This window comes from Tachysurus vachellii, chromosome 22 (genome assembly GCF_030014155.1).
Source record: "Tachysurus vachellii isolate PV-2020 chromosome 22, HZAU_Pvac_v1, whole genome shotgun sequence".
NCBI lineage: Eukaryota > Metazoa > Chordata > Actinopteri > Siluriformes > Bagridae > Tachysurus > Tachysurus vachellii.
This window is the reverse complement of record NC_083481.1, coordinates 9,387,892-9,414,104: the sequence shown is the minus strand read 5'-3', so window position 1 is coordinate 9,414,104 and position 26,213 is coordinate 9,387,892. Positions and strand designations below refer to the sequence as shown.

The following is a 26,213-nucleotide window of genomic DNA, read 5'->3' as shown; positions in this document are numbered from 1 at the left end:
TAGAACTTGAAGTTTGGCCATGGGATTTGAATTAGCTTTCCAACCAGAGGCACAAAACTTTAACTTTTTTTAAGAAAACGGTGAAAGTTTCATCATTAGTGCCTGGCTTAAAGCTGTCCAAAATATATATTCACATGATGGATTTGTTCACCATGTGCTGCCAAATGAACTTTCTCTTTTCTCTGTCTGTGAGTGTTTTTCTTAGATTTACATAGATTTGGATATTAAAATTAAAAGCCTTCCCCTTTGTGAAAACCTAGCATAAATCAGTGTTTTTTTTTTATTTATTTTTTGCAGTCATTTATATTCATTGGAGCTTTCCTCACACAAAAACAGATGTCTGTCATCCGGCCCAACTTAGCAAATATTGTTGTTAATATAAAAAATTATATTAAAATATATGTGATGTATTTTTGTTCTTTCCATGAGAGGTTAGCAGTATGCTGTGCTGAAATCACAGGGGACACAGTTGATCGCACAGTTACAACGGCATTTAGCAAGACAAAATATTAATACAGAGACAGAATTATTTCATGCATCAATCATTATTATGTAACGAATATTATAATATTGGTTACATTAGAAAGGGTAAAGACATTATTGAAAGTGTGAATTTTATCTTATTTTCAAATAAGATAAAATAATTTCTAATTAATAATTATAAAATTATTAATTATATGAATTTATAATTAATATAATTAAAATATTTTATCTAATTTTATCTTATTTACATCCAGAGCAGCCTGAAATTTATTGTGGTGACAATCGATCACAACTTCTCAGTCAAGAAGTGATTATAAGCAATTCATTCTGACTGCCACGTGAATTCATACACATGGCTGAAAATCTTTGCTTCTTGGCATACATAGAAAGCGGTACCACATCTCACATCAGATTACACTATGGTCAATAAACTAAATGGGGTCTGAAGGTGAAGCCTTCATGTTAATGTATGTCCATAAATGTCTATTGTGCCACCGTACAAGCAGAAAGCTCACATTTTTACTCTCTTCAAGGTACTAAGGATGCTGGAACTCTGTTGTGGATCATATTTGAACCCAAGGCCCCATGTTCTGTTATGCAAATGGTGAAGAATGTGCAAATTAGGCTGTTGAAAAATGAAGTGCTCTTATTTGTTCCAGTGAAACATGATTAGGCCTTACTGTTTGTGTGGCACACTGACCACATGTTTGCATGCCATGAAAATTGCTCACCTCTCTGACTTACAGTTGGTCCCCACAGCACCATCATAAATGGTTCCAACTCACTTTAACACGTGCGAAACATGTTTTGAGAAGCAAATCATCTGGATGTGACGTCATGCGGTGATTTCTAACAACTTTTTTTGCTACCCCTGAAAAGACTTAGCTATGCTGAATAAATAGGTAACCTTTAGTTTTATAAATAAGCTAAACTCTTTTTAAGTTTAAGTGTCTCTAAAATATCTTGAACGAGCCGATACATTTCATATGTAATATTTTGGGAAATATTTTAACTTTCGGATAAAATTTCTAACGTTTCTTAGTAACCGCCTTGATTGACCCAATCTGGCAACCCTGCTCGTGATTAGCTTAGCTTGAAGCGTTGCATCCTTTCAAACCCGAAGTGGGAGACGCCGAGTGGAAGTCTGTCAAACTTTCCCCACAGCAGACGGGAAGAAGAAGCTAAAAAGCTAAACTATGTCGGTTTTTAAAGTAGTTCGGCGTCTCGTTGTGCTCTTTTGACTGTGTTTTCACACTGTTAGCATCCCGTTTCGGGCTTAGAGCTTATAGCTTGTCGGTGTTTTCTTCCTCTGGTTGATCGATTACAGACGCTCCACGTCGGTAAGTTTACTTTGCAGCCGTTAAAAGTCTTTAAAACGAAGGCTGGAGGCTTGTACTAAAGAGTTATCGATTAGTCTAAAACAATTCACTTTGAAAACTCGTGTTTTGTTTAGATTATATTGCTGAATTGTTGTGATAAAGCGGTACAAGCGTGTGGTTTGAACGGTATTCGAGTTTAACGGTCATTTATTTCTTGCGATTTTTTTTTATCGATTAATACGAATGATATTTTGGTATTTTATATAGTTTCATACTTAAGCATTACGTTCACACTTTTTCTAATTATGCTACTTAACCATGTTACTTATGGCTTCATACATCTGGTTTTCATGACTTCATGCATCATTCGTTACCAACAGGACTATTTTTTTCTTAATAGATAATATAGTTTTTTTTTTGTTTTTTTTTTCAGCATTAAGATATGTGAATCCACTCCCTAATCAAATTCTCTACGCTCTCGACTGTGTTTGGGTGTATTATAACGTTCAGTAGATTCGACACGTGTAAATAATCTGGTGAAAGTAAGGCCAGTTTTAAACCATGTGGCATCAGGTCTTCACCAGTGGGATTGTAATATAATCGCTATATGAGATTTTTAAGTCGTTCAGGTTCATCCAAGTGTGTGTCAGGAGATCCTATTTTGTTGGTGCAGAGATAATTTGGGGTTTTGTGGTAAAGTCACATTGCAGCTCCAATTACATCCCCCCCTTACACACACACAGCAACTTCCACCAGTTGCCTTGAAGCATATGGTCCTCACTGGAGGACTACAGGAGAAACGCAGACAGTCCGTCCCTAGCCTGAGATAGAGCGAGAGGTCATTGAGGACTTGTAGTCAAAAGCGTATGTTGCTGACATCCTCTCGGACCTTTAGTTTTTTGTTTAGTAACGATCCTTTAAGCTTTGAATTTAAAGCAACTGCTTGTGTGAAGATCAAATTTGCACACATTTCTGCATATCTCAAATGTACTCGATCAGCCAGTGCATGTTTCCTGTCCAAATTCTCCTTTCGTTGCACACGCTGGAATCACACACTCGTCTCCTATGACATTTGATCTGCTAAGTAATTTAATATTAGCTTTATTAAAATAGCAGTTTTGAGTTTTCTATGCTTTCAGGTGTAAGACGCAGTCAGCCCAGAAAGTTTTAAAGCCCAGTAATGTCATTTTATCCATTGTTATAGATGAGTGTGTCACACCGTGAGCCATCAAAGCAGTCTGTTTGAGAAACTCAATGAGTTTGAGGTGAATAAGTTTGACTTTAGATCAATCATTCCAGAACAGCACTATTTTTGGGGCAATTTTGCTGTTGAACAGTTGTTTGATTGTGAGTCAAGATTGGCCTTAGAATTCACACTGTGGTCTGCTTACTGGTGGCCAATTTGGTGCTATTGCAAATAGAGTGTAGATGAAATATGCTGCCAGTGTGAGAAATTTTGATTAAAATCCAAGTGTTATTGCTGCTCACTTAAAAGCCACCACAACAAAAACAAGTCATAGGATTACACCAAATTAATGAGACAGCTATAGATACAGTATTGACCATGGCAAAAACATTCCAACAGACAAAAATGCCTGTACTACTTCCTCAAGCTTAGATTGAAGAATGGATCAGTTTTTGATCCCATTTTCTGAACAAGCCTCGAACACACTTGTTGATCGTAAGCAGAATGTAGTCTATTTATTTAACCCAAGGTTTCGTCTTTGTATATTTCTCCATGGAGAACACAATCAGTAATAGCATTTGGCCAAGAGTTTATTGGGAACATCTTGTACCTGTTATGCAATTAAGAATAGAAGACTGGAATCATAGTGTAAAACATTAAGGTTAAAGCAAAATTGGGACACAAAACCTGTTTGAATCAATGACTACATACAAGGTGAAGCAAAGTTTGTTTGTTAGCCACAAAAACAGAATTCAGTTTAAATTATATACCCATAAGATTTTATGAAACTGACCTCTGTATTTTCGCCGTGGGCCAGTTTTTTGTGTAGAAATGACCACTTGCAGCATATTATTTTATTATTAAATGTATTATACTACTTCACTCAAAGACCTTCATTTCACAAACATTTTAAGCAGCTTTCAAAGAAAAATCTCAAACAAGTGGCTTCTGTCAAACAGTTAGTATATATACATTTTTACACAGAACCTAAAGACAAGCTGTAGCACAGGTTCATCTGTTGTATGGTTCTCATAAATGTTATGCAAGAGTTTGGCTTGGGCTACTTTGCTTGGCTTTTATGTCTTTGCTGCCATCATTCAAAATTTGTCTTGGAGCTATATGTGGTTTATTTTGTGGTGCAAAAAAAGTGTTAGTGAGTGTATATATTTATGGATTTATTTATATATGTAACGTTTTTAAATCATTATAATCATTATGACCTTTGACCTATAAAGAATAGCAATCATTACTGCATATTAGATTTGTGTAAATTGATGTAATTTGTGTATCAGCTCTCTTTCATGTGCTTATCTCTGCTGCTAACATCTGGGTGTTTGTTATGAATGCAAGTGCAGAAGTGTTGGTCCCAGTAACATTTGTGTTGTCTGTATCCTTCCCTGAAGAAGGAGGTCAGGCTTGTGTCTGTCAGTCCCAGTGTAGTACTGTAGATGTAACCAAATGACCAGGTGAAATTTGGACAGTTCTCAGCACAGCATTGACTTATACAGTATTGTCAATATCTCTTATTTGTGTAGTGCATTTATAGGTTTATGTGTGTTTTTGGTGCTTCCACACAACACAGCTCACTACATCTTGAAAACAATAATGATTGTCCATGTTCTGGTTCATGTGTGTTATTAGAACAATACTAACTGCATTTTGCAATTCGTGTACTCATTAGACTCCTTCCACTTGACATCAGTCTTACACACACACACACACACATGCATGCACTATTTTATAGAATTGCAACATTCCTTGATGATTTTATAGCATTTTTTCACAGTTTAATATCAAAATATTGTAATAAAATCAACTTGTGTTGTAATTATATCCCTTCTGTTGCTTGTTTTTCAAATGTTCATGCTCAACAGTTGAAAATGATAAGAGGCCCTTATCCAGAGCAACATACAAAAGTGCTTAAGTGTCCATCATTGAATACATTAACTCTGGTTCACTAGGTTACATACTTAAGATACCATGAACCTAAAACACTTTATTATTAGGTATTATTCATGCAGCTATCTAATCAATAAAAATCATGGCCGTACAGGTCAGCAGCTTCAGATAAAATTCATATCACCCGTTCGGACAGAGAAAAAACTTCTGTGATTTTGACCGTGGCATGATTGTTGGTGCCAGATGGGCCGGTTTGAGTATTTCTATAACTGCTGATCTAGGATTTTCACGCAACAGTCTCTAGAGTTTAGGGAAAGGTGCAAAAAATTAAAAACAATCTAGTGTGTGACAGTTCTTTAGTCCGAAATACTTTGTTAATTACAAAGGTCAATGGAGAATGGCCTGGTTGGTTCGACATGACCAAAAGCTTAAAGTAACTTGGATAACAATTCTGTTAAATTGTGGTGACCAGAAAAACATTGTCTCAAAAAGTTCTCTCATTTTTCCCAGAGCTGAATCCAATACATCATGTGTTAGAATGGGAGATTCACTTGAAAGTGCACTTGCAAATTCTGGATGTAATCCTGCAGATTTTTCATGTTCACTTCTTGTGGAATCCATGCCACAGAGAAATGAGGCTGTTTTGAAGGCAAATGGAGGCCTAGTGTTCCTAATAAAGTGCTCAATGACTCCATGTGACTGTAGGTTCAAACTATGCAAGTAGCATGTGGTTTCTTTGGTTCTTTGTCTCCGCTATAGTGAATTATTGGAAAGGATTGATTTCAGCTAGACTTTATCTTAGGCATAATAGCATATAAGGGTGTGTCAAAGGTTTTCATACATCCTGACCTACCCATTTTGGAAGTGTTAATGCATCTTTTTTTTTTTTTTTTTTTTTTTTTTAAAACCTAGACTCCTTTCATTACCACCGTAAATGGTGTAACTCAATCACATGTTCATGCTTCAGCGTGTCTAGTCGCTTACAGGTGTGTTTTAGCCCGCTGAACTTTTTTTTACCTGAAAATACAGTTGAATTCTGAATTTTGCCCGTGTTAAACATGTGAGTAAAGAACAAAACACCCTTTATTGTGTGATTGTGATTGGTTTCCTCTCATTCACAGTAAGAACCTCTCCAGTCTCCTCACAGAAAGGCCACTATTGTTCATTGCTTTAGCTGTGTGTGTGTGTGTGTGAGAGAAAGAGAGAGAAGACATGTCCGGTCAGATCCAGTGCCCTTTACAGTTTATGGTTCATTTGCATAATTGTTATACAGTATCTACAATGAGATTTCTTTGGACTAAATGCAAATAAATGTTAAATATGTTGGGGTCGTATCACCTGACACTTGTGTAGGCTACAGGAATGTTGCCAAAAGGAAAGTCATGAATTTATTTTTGTTGTTTTGAAATAGGGCTGTACAGTCCAAAGAATATGGAGATGTGTGAATAGTCACTTGTACCATAAAATGTGGTTTCTGCCATTTCCCATTCAGATCAGCGTAAGAACAGCGATTTTCTAAACAGTCTCCGCCTCACCCTCGCTTTCTATTCTTCTCTTCTCAAAACCAGTTTGTCACACTGTCCTTAGATCACAGTCCAACTAACGAAGTGCTCTCTCTCTCACACACACACACACACACACACACACACTCTCTTTTTCCTCTGCCATCCTCTTCTTCCCTCTATCTGTGTATGTCTTCCTTTCTCTATCTGCTCTATCTGTCTCTCAGTATTTTTGTGAACGAGTGATGGAAGAGGCGGTCATAGTGTCTGCCAGCTCAGTAGGTTTCTCTATTCACTCTTTTCGGAACAATAGTGGCGATTCAGCGTTTCCTTCAGTCTGTAATAAACATATCTCATGAGGACACTCACAAAAAGGTCTCCACTTCACACTATAGGCCAAATCCAGGACACACCATTAACACCGAAGTTCTTTGTCTTCAAGAGTGTGCATTCACTTGCCCAATCTTATGTTTTGGTTGGCCAGAAACCTAATGCCAATGCAGCTGAAGTAATGTAATGTGGTGAGCTAGTTTGCTAATTAAGAGCATTCATACTGAAAAAGGGAAAAGGAACTAATATATTATCATGATTATTCTAATGAAGTTTTTAATGTAGCACACATTTGTTCCCTCATTAGTAAGTCATCCCAGCACTGGCCAATGTGTCAGCTCTGAGTCTGTTCTTGTAAGATGTGTAAAGAACATTATTTGAAGCATTTTTTTTCTTTATATTTTTAACTTTACTTTTGCTCACTTATTTTCCCCAATTACTTTTTCCAAACCTGTGTAGAAATCATTTGATTCTGAAAATCTACGATGTCTAATAAATCTATCTAATAAATCAGGTCAGAAAAAATTGACTATAGGTCACCAGCATTACAGCATTAAGGTGTGTCTCACATTACAGTGGAGCACATTAGGGTTAAACATATCTACAGCAAAAAACTGTTAGAAATCTGTAAGAACTTTTAAGTCTACTTACATTGGATTTAGAGCTGGACTCTGGATCCCAAAACCCTGTTCTGGTGAAGCCATTCCTTGTGAGATTGGCAAGACAAAAGCATTTTTTTTTTTTTTTTTTTTTTATTAACAAAAACGTTGCTGTAGGCCTTTTGACAGCTTTCCTGATCAGCTGCCTCTTGGCCTCCTCATCAGTTTTACAGCACTCACTAATGCCATTATTTTCTCTACTTGCTGACTGTTGTCTTTAGTGTTTCATGGTGTATCCAATGCATTAGAATTTTTTGTGACTTTCTTTTTAATGATATTTTTCATCCCTAAGATCCAGTACCTGGTTTGTAAGCTCTTTGTGGCCGGTGGCTTGTCCCAGTTGGGTCTTACTAAACAGATGTCAGGAAAATACTGTAGGAATTGCTGTACTTTTATTTGAAGTTAATCAGTCACTTAAATAGATTGCAGGTGTGTTCCTATTAGTATTTAACAATGGTGTATGCACACTTATGAGAGCTGGACGTTGGACATTTTTTCCTGGTTGTTTCTGATTTAATTGTTTTTCACTGTGAAGGTGAAAAATTTTTAGTATTTTTTTTATAACACCACATAAACCTGCCATTTTATCAGGGATGTGTAGACTTTTCTATCCACTGTAAATGGATTTTTTGTGGAAAAATGTTGCTTATCAGAATAGTAAGCAAGTGATGCTAGGCTGTGAAGTTTTCCCCTTGCATGTTCTTTTCCTGTTTAACTTCCTGTGTCTGAGGGGAAAGGTTAAGCAGCGCTAACCTGCTTCCTGCTTATTGTATCCTGGGATTAGGAGAGGAGGGTCAGAGGTCACAATCAATGTCACTTTCCTGATTAAAAGTCAGAGAGGGTTAAAGGAAATGATCATTATCTAAAGTTTTAGACATTTTCCTGCCTTGATTTCAATGTTCCATAGTGAAGCATTATTAACATTATGAATTATACCTATTAACATTAGGTTATTATGATTGCTGTTTTTTCAAACAATTATTTTAGCAGAGTGAGAGTGATGTAATGAGCATATTTTTGTGACTGGAAGTTATTAGCAGAGGTGGGAGTAAGTCACACATGTGCAAGTCACAAGTAAGTCTCAAGTCTTAACCTTCAAGTCTTAAGCAAGTCCGAGTCAATGTAAGTCACTTGCCAGCAGGTCACTGGCAAGTCATACAGATGTTTGATGATTTAACTAAGTTGATATTTAACAAAGTTAAATCTACAGTATTTAAAACAGTATTTACAGTATTTAAGATATTTTATTTGCAACAAAAAAGTTGCAAGAGTATACGAATACAATAATCTAAAAATGAATAAAAATCAAAACTACAAAGCCTAAGATGTAAATGTAACTGAAATAAGGCCAACATAAAAGCATGAAAAGTTTCAATATGCCTCAAACATAGCAGAAGATCATGGAAAAGTGTACATATAAAAAAGTACAATGGTTTCTTTGCAACCAAATGGCATTTTTTGAACAGGCATTCCCTTTTAATGGGACATGAACACATCCTTTTTAACAACAGAACCTTGAAGTGAATTAACTATTAGAGAGAGAGAAAGAGAGAGAGATGATTGGAGTGAATGTAATTTATTAATATTAAAGGGATAGTTCACCTAAAAATGTAAAATTCTGTCATCATTTTCTCACCCTCATGATGTTACAAACCTGTATAAATTTCTTTGTTTTGATGAACACACATGTAGATATTTTGAGGAATGTTTGTAACCAAACCACTCATGAGCCCCATTCACTTCCATAGTATTTTTTTTTCCCACTATGGAAGTGAATGGGGCTCATGAATGGTTTGGTTACAAACATTTCTTTAAAATATCTGCCTCCGTGTTCATCAAAACAAAGAAATTTATACAGGTTTGTAACATCATGAGGGTGAGAAAATGATGAAAGAATTAAAATTTTTGGGTGAACTATCCCTTTAAATTGAATGTGTGTGCGTTTGCATGCGAGACAAGAATATGGCTGTGCTTGCAACTCTGAGGTTTTTTATTTTTATATTTATATTTAGGGTTTATGTGTGTGTATTGGGTATGTATGTGTGTGTGTGTGTGTGCGCATCCCCATAAATGATACATACACTTTTCACTCAAAGCCTAACACTGAAGACCAATTATAAGTGCTATTGCAAAAAAGCTGACATTTCAAGCTGACAACAGTGACCAACCATTTACACTACATTGCACTTGCAAAAAATTTCATTTGATAGAACTTTGTCACTCAATTGTGAGCGATACACGTTCAACAGGTGCAGGGATGGCCATAACTCTTACCGCTACCTTGAACAAAGAGGGGAGGGTGTGCCTGTTCACAGCCCAAAACTGCAGGGAGTCCTGTCCCTCACAAATGTCCAAATAGTGGTTAAACCGAATAAGGGGACTGGATACCCAAAATCCCGGTACCCAAAATAATTTTTGGTGTAGCGCCTTCCATGTTTTGTCACGACTGTTAAGGTTTATTAGTTAGTGCGCGCTCTCCCTCTGCTTGCCTGCTGCGTCACGTGGTTAGATTACGCTCTTGCGTGCGTTCAAAAACATTAAAAAAAAAGTTATTTCGAGTCATTTAACTCAAGTCACAAGTAAGTCTCAAGTCTTGAATGTCAAGTCGAGTCTTTTTAATATTTGTCAAGCAAGTCTCAAGTCTCAAATTTGCGACTTAAGTCTGACTCGAGTCAAGTCATATGACTCGAGTCCCCCATCTCTGGATATTAGTTGCAAACATTTGAACAACCTTGAACATTCATATAGCTTCTCTGCTTACAGTCAAATGAACTACTAGATAATGTAAACGTAAATGTTTATGATATTAGCTAGATGATATATTTTCTTAAGTTTGCAAGGTGTAATTATTGAGTACTTGTGTGTGTTTGATTATTGGGTAGTTTTGTCTTTAGGTTTTCTCTTTAGGCCAGCTTTCACAAAAACATTTGCGAAGGCTGGTGGTATTGCAATTATGGTCCTTCTATACCAGGCCTTTCCAGGATTAAAAGAGTTTCCGGAAACAAGCGATGCCAGATTTAAATGAAAGCTTACGGAGATGAAACAACTAAAAACGACATGTGGCTACACTCAGCCACTCCCCTACGGCCTTCACATGCAGAAAACAATCTTCACACAAGAAGGAAAATCTGTCAGCCAGCTGTTACTCTGATCCTGATTCTCAGGTGACTGGGTGTCCTTCCTCTGGCCCCCTGCAATACACAAACATGTACATAAAAAGTTACACTAAGATGTCTTTGTTCCAAAATAGTAATCAATATAGGGAAGGTTTTTTTGAACAAAAAAGTTTTCTTAACAATGACTATAATAGTGCTTTTTTCCGCAACTTAGTAAATTATGTGGATTTGTACCACTCAATACCATTTATTTTGGCATCTCTAATAGCAAATGACATTATCTTTGCATCAGAGAATTTCTAGGTTTAAAACAATGCTCCACATTGTCAAAAATGGCCTTAATGAGCTTTGGTGCAAATAGAACATTCGATAAGTCTTGAAAAGACAGATTTCAAACTGGGAGAACAAGATGTGCAACAGATCGAGTTGCATGTAAACACTGAGCGAGTGGGGGTTAAAAAGGGCTCTCTCTCTCTTTTCATAGGGCTTGATGATCTCATCCTGCCATGATCCGATTACAATAAATTCATGTTTTCCCTCAAAGAATGAACGACCAACACCTGGTTTTAATCTCTATTTCTTTCAGTCCCTTTTTCACTCCCTCTCTATTAGTGTTCACTCTCTTCGTGATTTGTATAAGAATCAGGGCTGAGAAGAAAATGAGGGCCTTTTTCTGGAAATGGATGGGAGCTCTGAGTCAGGCTCTGCTATCTTTCTCTCTCTTTCAGCTATTTTTTTTTCCCCCACATGACCATCTGGTTTTTATCCTTTGCTAGCAAAGGTGCTGCCATGGCTAGTGCTCAACAGTTGGGTACTTCTAAGTAGATTTTATTTCAGAACTTTCAAGTACGATTGTTTAGTATGAGCTTTATGTGCCTGCCTGTTTGGAGGCAAAGTAAACAGAATCAATACAATTTTGTTAAATGGTTAATGCAGAAAACACACATATACCGCTGGGCAAGTTCCCACTCCCTGGTTCCTAGTTCCTGGTTCCTAGTTCCTACTCCACTCGGCTTACAAAGCAAGCCGTGTGTGTGTCTCTTTATATGGAGGAGAATGAAGCCATTATAGGGTGATACAAAGGCTTTGATCTCCTCCCATGACCCCTTCAATTCGTTAAGCTGGATGCCTGCTGAGAAAGTGTGAGGAATGATTAAGATTGGACAAGAGCACAGTGTTCAAAAAATGCCCGCCTCTCCTACTTCCTGATTGGATGAAAACCTAATTCACTGGCATTTGAATTGTAAATGTGCACTTTTTCTGAATGGGTTGATTCTTTGGAGCAACTGAAATCTGAAAACTGAAGTCTTATTGGAAATCTCTGATTACCTTATAGTTCAAATTGTGGGCAACACAGTATCTCTGTCCTCTTGCTGTTTAGAATTGATTGATTTCTAAACAGTATCTCATTCTGTTCTTATTTCTCTTTACGTTCCCATACACTTTGTACTTTATTAAACATGTATAGAAAATATGTGCATTGATGATGATGATGATGATGATATTGCATTGGTCATATTTGCAATCTTTTGAGACATTTTTCTAACCACTTCAAAAAAAGTAAGACTATTACAGCAGATTTGTACTAAACTGTGGTGATAAACAGTACTTCATGAGCATCAAGGTTGAGTTGGCATGACTTAAACCTCGTAGTGGGTAGCTTGGGATTTTTCCTAGTATTTAATGAAGTTGAAATTGAATTTGTTTAAAGTTTTAAAAATGTAAAAGATATTTGAGAACCCTTCATGCTGTTTAAAATATTCAGAAATAGGCACAGATATTTGTGGCGTTCTTTCTTTTTATGAAGACATTTTCTTCCTAATTTGAGAAACATAGACTTGGAGACTTAAGCCACGTTCACACTGCAGGTAAAAGTGGCCCAAATCAGATTTTTTTGGGGTCAAGTGACCAGGTCAGACTTCTTCAGGAGTAGTGTGAACACTCAAATCTGGCCCAGATCTGATTTTTTTCAAATCAGATCTGGGCCACTTCCGTATGTGGTCCTGAATCAGACCCAAATCAGATTTTTTCCAATGTGGCCGCAGTGTGAACAGCCAAGGCGGATTTGATGTGACTTTTACGTCAATCTACATCGACATACGTCACAGTTATGCGCCTTTTTTTTTTTTGCGCCGGCGAAACCTTTTTTTTTTTTTTTTTTTTCGCCGGCGAAAACGTGACACAAACGTGACTGGTAACGTGTGTTAAGAGTGATATATAAAGTGGTTACGTGAACCAGCTCATAATGCTTGCATTGAATACATCACATTATAGCATTACATGATATGTTTGCTTGCACCAGATGATACAACACTTCCTCCATAACCTCGCCAACTTTAGCGCAACGGCGTGCTGCGTGTGACGTCATTGTTTTTGTTCGTTTGCGCATGCGGGTCAGTTCGAAACAGCAAACAGTTCACACTGGTATCTGATATAGGCCACATTTTAAAAGGTAATGTGAACAGCCAAACAAAAAAATCAGATCTGAGCAAAATATCCGAATTGAGCATTAAGACTTGCAGTGTGAACGCGGCCTTAGGAAGCCTGTCAACTGCATCTTTTCAAACTGTTGATCATGCTGCATTACAGAGCAACATAACACATGATGGAGAGCACTATTTGCTCTCTTTAGCTTTAATAAGCTTAAGGATGCATTTGATTGCCTAGTGTTGCTGATTTGTCTTGAGAAATACAATATCCATCCCTCCCACCCAGAGAGCACAGCCAGATTTGTTCCCTTTGCTTTTGGTCGTGGATGGCTGTGGCAACATTAGGATTTGAACACACAATCTCCCTTTGGAGCCTTAAAGTTTCTCTCATCAAAACCTACCTGATCCAGGTCATGAGCTAATCATTAATCATTTGGAGTTCATCAAGTTGGAGCAGTTTTGTTTGGAGTTAAAGAAACTTTAATTAAAAAGGCCCAGGGCTGTACACAGCTTGGAGTTAGGAAACCCTGAACTAGACCATGCTGGTAGGTTCTTAAATCCATCTATTTAAAAGCAGTACAAACATGACTGGGATGGGAGTATTGTTCCATCTTGTGGAACAAACTGTGTCCCTGCCATAGTCCTGTTTCTTCATTTTAAAGCATGTAATAACATTATTAATGTTGTTATGGTAGTAGGAATCTGTCCATAAGTGACAGCTAGAAGATAAGGCATAGCATAATGGGCCATCTGATTCAAACGTGCAGATATTTTCATTGTGAGAAAGTTCATGAATTGTGAATATAAATAGTAACAAGGGAGGTGCAGGTTTTTCACAAGAAATCTAGTCCATGTCTGAAACACTGTGTGCATGTGTACATGCACCATGTCATGTGTATACAGTGGTGTGAAAGTGTTTGCCCCTTCCTGATATTTAATTTTTTTGCACTTTTGTCACACTTTAATGTTTCAGATCATCAAACAAATTTTGTTTGAGATAACACAAGTAAACAAAACATGCAGTTTTTAAATGAAGGTTTTTAGTATTTAATTATAACAAAATCCAAACCCACATATCCACAAATGACGAAAACATGGAACAGTGGTGAATCTTCCCAGGAGTGGAAATACAAAGAACTGCAGGCCTCACTTGCCTCAGATAAGGTTAGTGTTCATAACTCCACTATAAGAAAGAGACTGGGCAAAAATGGCCTGCATTTTCCAAGACGAAAACCACAGCTGAGCAAAAAAGAAAATAAAGGCTCGTCTCAGATTTGCCAGAAAACATCTTGATGAACCCCAAGACTTTTGGGGAAAATAATCTTTGGACTGACGAGACAAAAGTTTAACTTTTTGGAAGGTGTGTGTCCCATCTGGTGTAAAAGTAACACTGTATTTCAGCAGTACAACAGTAAAATGGTAGTGGTGGTAGTGTGATGGTCTGGTGCTGTTTTGCTGCTTCAGGACCTGGAAGACTTGCTGTGATAAATGGAACCATGAATTCTGCTGTCTACCAAAAAATCCTGAAGGACAATGTGCTTCCATCTGTTTGTGACCTCAAGCTGAAGCAAACTTGGGTTCTGCAGCAGGACAATGATCCAAAATACAACAGCAAATAAACCACTGAATGGCTTTTGAGTGGCCTAGTCCTGACCTGAATCCTATTGAGATGCTGTGGCATGACCTTAAAAAGGTGGTTCATGCATGAAAACCCTCCAATGTGGCTGAATTACAACAATTCTGCAAAGATGAGTGGACCAAAATTCCTCCAAAGCGCTGTAACAGAATCAATGAAAGTTATCGCAAACTCTTGATTGCAGTTCTTGCTGCTAATGGTGGCCCAACCAGTTTAGGGGGAAAGCACATTTTCACACAGGACCATGTAGGTTTGGATTTTGTTTTCATTTAATAATAAAAACCTTCATTTAAAAACTGCATGTTGTTTACTTGTGTTATCTTTGCTTAATATTTAAATTTGTTTGAAGTGTGACAAACATGCAAAAAAAAAAAAATCAAAATCAGGAAGGGGGCAAACACTTTCACACCACAGCAAGCGAAGCAATGTCTATGATTTCTGATGAATTGTGACTGGGATCAAAAAGTTGCAGGAGGTGCAGTTTCTACTTTCAGGCAAATGAGAGTGGGGGTCAGATATGAATCTTGAAGGACAAAAAGGATATGTTTTTTTAACTGAAGGGTACCAGACATGGTGGGCTGCCTGGAATGGAAACATTTACAGCTATATTTTATTCATCATTGCTTATGTACCATATTTAAGGAAAAAACAAGGGCAAATGTTCATGAGAATGTCGGTGTAGGACGTGACTGTACTGTCAGCAAGTGCAGTCCACCCACAGACACTGACATTAAAGTAGGGCTGTAGAGCATAAACCTCTCATTAGAAAGGCAAATGTACATTTGAGATTTTGTTGGTGCTAAACTATAGACACTGGTGATGTTTAGGATAGATGAAGGTTTAGTTGCATGTCTTGCAACAAAAAGTATACCATACAGGCCTGAAGCATGAGGAAGGAGAAATGAGGACTGAAATGAGTAAGCTCACTGACTCTCTTCTAGTGTGGAGGGCATTTGTGTGGATTGGGGTCATGGTTTATCTCCTTAGAATGGGGAAAAAATAATCATGTTAAAGAAGAATTTTTTTATCCTGACAGTAAGTGATCAGGATAACTCCCACATTGACTAGTTTGATTAGGAAGTAAATTGTTTAAATCTTATACTATGGCTTAAGAGTCACTGAATCTTAACCCATTTGAACACCTATGTGAGATTTTGGATTGTAGTGTTTAGCTGATGGTGGAGAGAGTTGTTTAACATCAGTTGAAGGAATTTCTGGAGTTCATCCCTCTAGTACAATTTTAGAAAGTTGTAGAATCTGAGCTGTTGTAGTGGCTTGTGGTTGGCCCAACACATTTAATTGGGATAAATTTAGTGCTCAGCTGTTCAGTATATAAATCGGGTATAAAAAAATTGGGTGAATTTTAGACTTCTCCCAGACCAGCAAAAATTCAAGTTCCTAATTCATAAAACATTGGAGGTTACGTTTTTTTAGACAAAGAACAACATTCGTGTAAAGACATTATGAATAAACTTTGTTTGTTTTTGTTCATAAAAATGCAATTCAAAAGAAATGTTTGGCATTTGAATTTGATCTGTCCAAGAAATAATGAGTACACAGGAAATACAATTGCAAACACGTACTTGAATTAGCAATTTCTAATAAGCATTTGAATTAGCCTGTGACAGTATGTTGGTGTGTGATGGGTAATGCTAGTGTGGATGTAGAAAAAACCTTATCAGGTGCCATTGTTTAGAGTCAAGTCCCTTTGACTCATCAACTGTAGCTGGCCAGGATACAGAGTCAGCAAGTGTGTCCTCAGATTGCCTGTGGTACAATGATAGCAGGTCCTGCAGACCACCATTGTTTTGTTTATATAGCAACATCTGAAAAGTGGAACAAAGTAACTGGGTTTTTTCCCCTCAAACAAAGAAATTACATCTCTTATCTTTTTAATTAAAATCATTTACTAGTTGTCCTTAGTTTGGATGTCCCAAAGATTTAGCATGCTAACAAGCTGGAAAGAATCATGGTAATTTTCCTGCCTTGTGACAAATCCTTGTACTGACTGCTGGTAGGGGCACTCCAAAATGTTTAGAAAATGTGTTTCTATAGACAGGAATAGTATTTGAATAGGGACATTTCTCTTGATAATAGACTGGGTGTGTGTGCTGTGTGTAAGAAAGACTAATGTAATCCTTCTTTGCCTTCAGTCCCGATGACTTCAGGACCATAAGCGATCTCCTGCTTCATTTTGGACGCCATTCTCCTGTGAAAATGGCCGACATGGCCAGGCTTGTCTCTGATGAGATAGCAAAGGGGCCAGCAGAGCTGGATCCATGTCTGTTGGAAATTGACAGGAAGTATGATATTGTTCCTGCTGTAATCTCCTCTACCTGCTGTCTCTTTGGAATTATCTACTGCTTTTTTGGTAAGTTAAGTTTTTAAATATTTTTAAGTCACTTTTCAGATTTTAGAAAAAGTGCTGCTGAAATCTTTTTAAAGTGCTCTTGCTCACAGTTGGAGGTGTTCTGATAGTGCTAATGTATACAGTACATTTTAAATACTACCAGCACTTTTATTTGTAAAACTCTCTGGGTGGTCAGCATTTTGAGCCTATTGAAAATTGGACATAAAGGAAAGCAATTGCCCTTATTTTGGGCAAAGCTGCATTAAATTGGTTCTTTGTGCAGGATATTCGGTTTGCTCTATAATTCAAAATGGCTAATGTGACATGAAAAGCATTTAACCAGCACATGTTACAAAAGCATATGTAACTGGCTGGTTAGCATTAGTAGCATAGTATCTTAAAGCCACCTGTTTTGAACATGTTTGCCACACAAGCAGCTGTTTTCTGTTATTCACATGTGCATAACTGTTAAATGTAAAAAAACAAATTCCACTTTCAGCCTGTGCTCAGTCTCTCTTTCCCGTGATTGGCTGTGTCTAAAAACAGTTGGACTTTTGTCATGCCTATATTTACGATGTTTGTTTGTAGGCGAGGTGTTGTACAAATAGAAATGCTAGGAATGTGCCTTTTAACTAATATTAATATTCAAATACATGCACAAAACCTAATTAATGGATATTTTACCAACCTGCAGTTGCTAATTTGTGTCCCTTATATATTATGTGATCTTGGTGGAGTTAAGGCATGAACATGAATGAACATGCCAATAGTGGCATATTTGACTTGTTTGCACATTAGGGTTTCTTTCTGCCTGCCCGCCTGTCTGCCTTTTTTTTTTCTGTTTCCTTTCCATGTGGTTTTAGGGCCTAAAGAATACCCAAATTGCATTGTGCGTCCTTAAACACCGAAGTTCCTTATTTAAATATATATTTTATTTAATATTAAAAATTAAAGTCACATTCACATTTTAACTAATAGGCACATAATATGATTTGTCATGTTGACATCTTTTAGCTGTATGTTTGTGAGTGTGCTTAATGGGAACTAGGGCTGTTATTTCAGGGTAGTCACTTTTGTTTGACCTCAGCCACTCCCATACATTTCAGTTAAAATGAGCGTGTTGTTCAAATCTCATGCAGCTGAAGAACATGAAACCAGAGCTCAACATTGTTAGTTAAAGTTGAGAATTGGATGAAAATGAGATGTAGTTTTACTGTTATGATGTAGTGCTTTGTTCATGTTGGCCTTTTCAGCCTTCAACATGGCCAAATATACAGAATACACATGCACTGGACTTGGTAATGCAGCCAACATTCAGAATACAATATAGCATATTGTATTATTCTATAGCCATTAATATAACTTCTTTGCAGGTTACCGCTGCTTCAAAGCCATCATGTTCCTGTCGGGGTTGCTGTTTGGCTCGGTGATTATCTTCTTGCTGTGCTATAAGGAACGTGTGTTAGACACACAGCTGAGCATAGAGGCAAGTGCTGGCATTGGCCTGGGCATCGGACTTCTTTGTGGCCTTGTCACTATGCTAGTGCGCAGCGTCGGCCTCTTTATGACGGGCATCCTGCTAGGCCTGCTCCTTGCCATTGCTGGTCTTTTGCTTACACACCAGCTGTTTACACCCAGCACCCTGTGGGTAAGCACACAATGCACATCTTGAAATATGCCAACAGACTCCATAAAATATTTTCAGCTAAAGGAAAAACTGAGCAGCTTAAACATCCAGCACACCATGGAAATGGGCACACTGTGCTTTCTGAAATTTGAAAAGAATTGATTTTCATTTCCACATTTCTGGCAAACATCTAGTTATAGCTTGCTTACAATATTATTCACCTTAAATGACACTCTGTGCTACAAACCCAGCCTGCAGTGGGTATGTATACACAATATACTTCCTTGAACATATGCACAGGTGTGTGTGTGTGTGTGTGTGTGTGTGTGTGTGTGTAAAGCTGCTGATTTTTACTGAACAGTAATACATATCTAGATATGTATTACTGTTCAGTAAAAATCAGCAGCTTTACACACACAACCGTGTGGGTACAAGCACTGTACACTTCCTAAAATATGTGAATGTTTATTTCAAGGAATAAATGTTGCCTGTATGCTTTTGAGCTAAACATAAAATTATATACACCCAGTTCAGTGACTATTTTTATAGCTAAAATATGATAAAATATATGGTCTGTGTGCATGATTGTCAGTATATGTGTGTTAAATATGCCAGCATAGTCATGTAGCTATGAATCCACCTTAAATAAATCTCAGTAACTCAACACACCCAACACCCTGTGGGAACAGACACAATACACTTCCTGAAATAGTGAGCTTGCCCTGAATTTACTGCATATAATTTTTTTTAAGCTAAAATTACGCTCTGGATGGGATGCCAGACCATTACAGTGTGTGTATATACAAGTGTGCGCACACAAGCACATTTGTACACTGAAAATCTGCACAGTCACAGGGAGAACTTGGGGGAGAACTTCCATACAGACCGCAATCTGAGTTATTATAATCGTTAGGTTTTGTTCCATTTGGACAGTTTAAAACTTATTTTAGTAATCGACTGTCTATATAATTCTATCGATTATTCCGTCAATTCATTGAGTAATCGGATAAGAATGACCTTTTCTTTATTATAGAGGATTACTAAATATGCAAGAGATAATAAGCCAGATCTCTTAATAACCGTAAAAACAGTTTCACACCTTTTTGGAGGCCTGTGTTACCTTCATTTATTTGAGGTTAGCCGTTACCTTCGTATACAGTACTTTACTTCCAAATGTCTTTGCATGTGATAGGGCAGAGCTGATCGACTGGTGGGTGGGAATTGTAGACCAAAATAGATAAACAATGGGGGAAATGTATACATCTACAATACCCAGGTGACTGTGGACACTTGAGTGCATCGCACGGAGACACCACTTTTCGGAAAAGCAGAAAGTTGTGTGTGTGTCAGAAGAAGCCTGATAACTGCACAGATAGGAGTGAATAAATGACTGATGTTTAGATAATGCCTTTAATATGAACAGGTTTCACAAAATATCCATAAGGCATTTAAATTTGATAGTGATCTGTCTATAGAAAATGCTGTCTTGGTTTGCCTTACATGATTTGTAGTGGTTTACATGATTTGAAGTCAATGTTCATATTAGTTTGTTGTCTTATGGATAACATTTACACACGGCCGAGCATGAGGAGGATGCTGATGGAATGAATGGTGAGGAGGAATGATTTTTGAGAAATTGAGATTGTGAAAGCAAAATATCTTTTGGAAAAGCTATCCTTATCAGTCCGGTCTTAACCAGCTTATTAAATGAGGTCCATTCATTCCAGACATACAGCCATGTGAAGAAAAAAAAAAAATAGGACACCCCATGAAGATGTTTCTTTTAACATGGTCAAACATATGGGAATTTGATTTTCATTTTAACAATATTAGAAGATTCAAGTAATATAACTAAACAAATAAAACCAAAGGAAAGTCTTTGTATTAAATAATCTGTAAAATGTAACTAAAAAAAAGAATTTCTTTTGACGAAAAAGTAAGGACACCCCTACATTTATTTGTACTTAAAATAGATAAAATTACCTAAAGGTGTTTCACATCAGATGCAAATGATTAGAACATTACAGAGCATTTTGAAGAAGTAAGAAAAAAAATGAGTGCAAGACTAAATTTTTCCTAAAAACCAAGGCCTAGACTTCTGGAATAATGTGCCACATTACACTAGCTATTAGGGCATAGGGCATAGGGCATAGTGTACTAACTTTTTCCCTTAGTTGAAATACCCATTTTTGTTAGTTTAATTTTAAGTTTAATTAAACTTTTGTTTAATGAGTGAAAACAAAATATTTTTTTGTTGTTTAAATGTAATTACATCACTTTTGTCTGCAGGTAAAATGAAAACAAGTTCAGAAATTGACATACTGACATTTCTTAAAGAACTGAATATTTTTTCACATGACTGTTAATGTAAGCTATGTGCAATTGAATGTATTTGTTTACATTTTTTCTCATTGCCACTTCGTAAACTATTTTAACATTTAGTTTGGTTTAAGTGCATGTTGAAATTGAAACAGACCAAGTGGCAAATCGCTAGTGTAGTAATAGTTGAGAAGGTTCCCAATGCCTCATAGTTACATACAGGTGTTTCTATGTGCATTTAACAGAGTGTTGTATGTATGTGTGACAGGTGCCCGTAGGTGTCCTTCTTGGCACTGGCATGCTGTGTGCTGTTTTGACTCTCCAGTGGCAAAAGTTTTTCACCATCATCTCCACAGCTGTGTTTGGCGCAGCCATCATGACTGTATCTGCTGATTACTTTGTGGAGTTGCTGATGCTGGTCACACACATTTATGACTGTCTGCGCCTTGTCTCTGCTCCCGCACCGCTCTGCTGGTACAGCTGGGTCATTATGGGCATCTGGCCTATGCTCAGCCTTATGGGAGCATTAGTGCAGTGGAAGCTCACAGCCGAAGGTTTTTCACACACTGAAGGTATGATACTACAGAATTGTATGATACTATAGAATCTAAAATAGTTAATATTACTGAATGGAATTTCATGCTACTAAGATTACTGTACATCATATTACTGCATTGTTTTACTAAATATCACAGCATTCTGTTACCTCACACTTATTTTCTTATCATTTCACTCTTCCTCTCTTTCTCAGTGATCCTCAGCAGAAGGCAGAAGCGATTGCAGCTGATGAGAATAAGACAGAAAGATGTGAAAAAGCTGCAACTGTCTGCAGGTCAGGAGGGGACGTATCGCCGTAAACCCACTCCTGTAAAACGCTACGCTGGAGATCTTCTAGCTCCAGTTAGTTTCAATAGAACCAAACTGATTGATTTCTTTATTTAGAATGTGAATGCATGAATAGTTTTCAGATGTTGGACTGTAGATAACTTAACTGGGTCCTTTCAATCACCATAGCAACATTTTAGCACTGAAATGTTGGAGTTCAGTTTTGTTTGTCCAGTTGCTGCTGCCTCAATAACCTTAATTTTCACTTGTCACAAATCCTACAAGAGTTTAATAGAAAGTGTTTGCACTCTTTTGTTTGGGTAATCAAAAATCCTTTCTCCAAACATATCTTGGTATGTTAATCAGAGATTTGTTGGCATGGGAAGAGATTTAGTATAATGGCATTATTCGGAGGCTCAAAGGGATCAGATCCATAAAGGCCCACAGCTATCCAATCGGGAGACTCATGCAGTTAAACCGAAGGATCAACCAGAAAGGAATTGTAGAATGCAACACTTTAGCAGAAATGTAGGTGATTAGACATCAAAGGTGACCAGGTTAATCTCAAATAATGTTATGTTTATAGCCTCCATTTATTATGTTTGCCATTTCTCACTCAATAACATGATGCAGGTATTGGAAAGCTTGAGCTACAGGTAAAGATCATATCAGAATAAGGGATATATGTGATCTCTGTGGTTTTGACCAAGGTATAGTTGACCAAGACTAAATTCGGGGGGAATGTGTACAATACCCAGGTCACTGTTGGTCAGAAGACCGTGTTGGATTCCTCTCCTGTCAGCCTAGAACAGAAAGATGAGCTGTGCTCTGATGACTGACAGTTTTTGAGGTGTGCAGATTGTAGGTGCAAAATGTGCCATTAACAGCATGAATCCATGGACTCAACCTGCCATAGATCAACTGTTCAGGCTCTTGGAGGTGGTGCAATTTTGTCAGGAACGTTTTATTGGCACACATTAGTACAAATTGTTCCTCACAAGCATTTTTAATGCCTATTTTCAGGATGATAATGCACCACGTCATAAAACAAAAGTCGTCTTAAACTGCTTTTACGAACATGACAATGAGTTCTGTCTGTTCTTCATTGGCCTTCCCTATCAATTCATCTGACCTGAGCACCTTTTGAGATGTGGTAGAACAGGAGATTCATAGCACAAACGTGCACCTGAAAAATCTTATGATGAATTGAGATTGTTTTGACAGTGGCCCTACCCAGCATTTGTATAGAGATCCTAACAAAGTTTGGTGAGTGCAGGTATTTTCATTTTAAAAGCAGAATAAATCTCTTCAGGCATTTGGTGCTGTATCATCACAACCAATGTACAAGTTTGTCTTTGGGTAAAATCTACCTACCGGAGTCCTTGTTGAGCACAAGCAAATTATATGTTGAGAGGAAAAAGTGTTTCTATATTCAAGATGGATGCTTCTGGTGTGTATGTTTTTTTTTTTTTTTTTTTAAATTGTTTTTCATTGTTTTTAGATATTATAACTGTGTGTCATTGAACCTCAGAAACCATATTATTTAGTTAATGTAACATCAGTAATATGGAAAACATTTAGCTAGATCCATAAAAGTTTAAAAACGCAGTGAACTAAGCTGCCACTCCAACGGAGATATGTTTATTATTAATGTAGTACATGTTTTTGAGTATTTATCATAACTATCCAGTTGCTTGCTTGTGTGTTTTGCACCAATTTTAACTCTCCTTATTTGCCTTTGTCTGGTTTAACCCTTTAGAGTTACCTGCAGAGTCTCCGGGAGCATCAGATGGGCACAGGCACATCCCTGAGCAGCCTGAGTACCGCCAACCATACCATGGTGGATATGGATTATGATACTGGATCAACAGTTCCACTAACACACACCACCACCACAACAGCAACACGCACCTGAATATGTGCTGCATTCATCAGTGGTCAAAAACTGTCCAGATAAAGAAAAAGCAGGATTGCGTGGTACTTCATAGTAAAGTCAGACAATATGACCTATATTTTGGTCGGGTCCAAAAGTCCACTGCCAAGAACTGTTGTTATTTAGTCACTTTAATACAAACTTTAATACAACTATCTCCGATTCAAATAAAAACACTTTCATTCACTAATAGTAGACCGTGAAAGCGTTGTTAATTGAAAACATTAGGAGTGGTCAGCGTTGAAGGATAATTTATATTTTAAAATAAAGTGTGTGGGAACCTTAACATTTATATAGATCTAAATTTTTCACAGAGGAATTTTCAGATAGCAACAGACTGGATCTGTCCCTGTTTTAAAGCCACAATTTTACATTTTATATTTATAGATCTAGAAACCCTAGAAACAATTTCCAGGGGGGGAAAACACTGTGATATCTAAATGGTGCATGCATACATTTTTCCAGTTTGAATATTACCTCTGCTACATTTAGAACAGGACTGCTAATCTCTGCTTCTTTAGTCAACAATACATTTCTGTGATTTGAATAGGTGCCTGGAGTTACAGTTGCAGTTCACCATACAGTCTACAGAGGGCTCTAAAACATCAATTGAAGTATCTGCTCTAGAATACATAGAACTCAGTGTAAAGTTGTGTGACACTTTTCTACAGTTTGTGGTTGTTAAAAAAAGGGTTCTAGGTGGATTTGAACTCTGGACCTGTCTGTATAGACTGTATAGATCACTGTATATGAGTGCAAGCGGACTTTATAGGCCTTTTAACATTAGTTTGCAGTTCATTTGCTACTGTAACTAATAACCTGCCATTTGAATTAACAGTATTTTTATAATAACCTGCCCTGACTTTTCACAAAATATTCCTTTCTAATTTGCAGTTACATGCCATTATTTTTCTTAGATTTAGTAAAACCTTTCCTATATTTCCTTGACCTCTAAATAATGTCCCTGTACTGTATGCTGTGATTTTATACAGTAACGTAATGCGTTCTTCAGATATTTGGCCAAGTTGTAGCCAAATTAAAAACTACAGAACTTCCTACAAAAAGTGTAAGTGACTTAAAGATCACTGGCCTTACTGTCAAGTCATCTTTGCATTTTTTGTCATATTAAATTACAAAGTGATGTCACGCAGTCAGGTTTACCTTTAATGATTTTTTTTAACCTGAATCACTTCAGCCACTTGTATGGGCACCCTATTTAAAAGATTTAAGGTATATCAATGAGTTTTATACAATGAAGCAACTTTGTACAGACAGTTTACGATGCATCTTATACTCTGGAAAATAGTGTTACTTTTAAAAAGTTGTTACATAAATGTTGCATAAAGTGATGTGAACATGGGAAAAGACAGAGCATCTACATCCAGGAGATGTGTGTATATGTGTGTGTGCACACTATATATACATATACATACATGCATACATATATATACACACACACACTATATATTTTCTTTCACATAATCCTCTCTCTCTCCCATCTAATCATGCATAAAAGACCTACCTTATTGGTAATAATTGTTCTATTTTGTTGTCTGAGTGAGTTTTTCTGTAGAGGCATTTGAGTGAGTTGTGTTTATGGCTCTATTTCATAACCAATTAGAGCATTGTGAAATCACACAAAGCATTTGTGAGTGTCTGTGTTGGTGTTTTTTTTTTTTTTTTTGTTTGTTTTTTTTGTTGTTTTTTTTTAAATTATGTCCTGTACAATAGTGTATAATTGATTTAATTGTGTCTGTAGTTTTTATCAGATGCATGTTTATAGTTGTCCACGACAGTGGTTCTGTGAATACGCTGACAGTTATTCTTCCAGTGCATTTTTATATTAAGAGGAATGTGGAATCTGTAGTACGATTGCTGTTATTATCTGCTAAAATGTTTGCCATACTAATTTCTTATATTCCTTGTTTGCCATAAGATTTCTGCAGATTGTCAGCTTGATTCTTGTCACTGTTTATAATGTAATGAGCCTTTAGAGACTGTTAGTGGGAGGTGTGAGTTTCTGCACTTAAACTTAATCAGTGCCTTTAGGTCAAATGAAACTTAATGACCAGTCTCTGTGCTTTATTCTGTCGAATCTCTAGAAAGTGACAATGATGTCATGCCAGGTTTGTCTCTTGTAGGTGGGAACTGTCCAGTATCCCTAATCATGCCATTTTTAAACCATTAAAAATATTCTGTACAAAATTATTGATTGTTTACTCCACTAAAAACACAACTTAAAATCTCTAGAGACATCTTTTACACACCTTGGTTTAGTCACAGGTGAAAATGCATTATCTCTTGTCTTGATTTGTATCATGTATTTAATTTGTTTCTCACAAACATGATCTATCATGTAAATTCATGTGAATCAGTCAATCATGAGAAGTTAGCTATTAAAATGTAAACTTTTTTTGGAATGCAGGGGATATGTTTGGACTATTCTGAAATGTATTTATTATTCTTTAATTCTGGTAATAAAAACCTACTAAAACTTGCAGAGTACAACATTTTGGAGACATCAGATATTGGTGCCAGTGACTAATTGTAAATCTGTTTGCTTAATATTGTTACTGTTGCTTCATGTGAACTTTTAAAAG

The 26,213-nt window shown here is 36.9% G+C and overlaps 1 protein-coding gene across 2 annotated transcripts; it reads left to right on the top strand.

The window, feature by feature from the left end:
* Window positions 1–1,615: 1,615 nt before the first annotated feature.
* On the top strand, window positions 1,616–26,111 carry LOC132838369 (transmembrane protein 198-like). 2 transcript variants are annotated; one of them, XM_060858651.1, is made up of 6 exons: window positions 1,616–1,823; window positions 16,713–16,930; window positions 18,283–18,557; window positions 21,124–21,427; window positions 21,607–21,687; window positions 23,440–26,111. In XM_060858651.1, exons 2-6 carry the CDS (start codon window positions 16,777–16,779, stop codon window positions 23,535–23,537), a joined length of 912 nt encoding a protein of 303 aa, XP_060714634.1. In that variant the 5' UTR covers window positions 1,616–1,823; window positions 16,713–16,776; the 3' UTR covers window positions 23,538–26,111. The 2 variants fall into 2 exon arrangements, with proteins under 2 accessions (XP_060714634.1, XP_060714633.1); XM_060858650.1 differs by having other exon boundaries at window positions 21,607–21,755.
* Window positions 26,112–26,213: the final 102 nt, after the last annotated feature.

Excerpts from the sequence above, each read along its gene's own strand:
- LOC132838369 (XM_060858650.1), top strand. The coding sequence starts at position 16,777 with ATGGCCGACATGGCCAGGCTTGTCTCTGATGAGATAGCAAAGGGGCCA. Across the intron at positions 21,428-21,606 it reads AGGTTTTTCACACACTGAAG|TGATCCTCAGCAGAAGGCAG; the intron begins GTATGATACTAC and ends TCTCTTTCTCAG. Across the intron at positions 21,756-23,439 it reads CTGGAGATCTTCTAGCTCCA|AGTTACCTGCAGAGTCTCCG; the intron begins GTTAGTTTCAAT and ends TTAACCCTTTAG.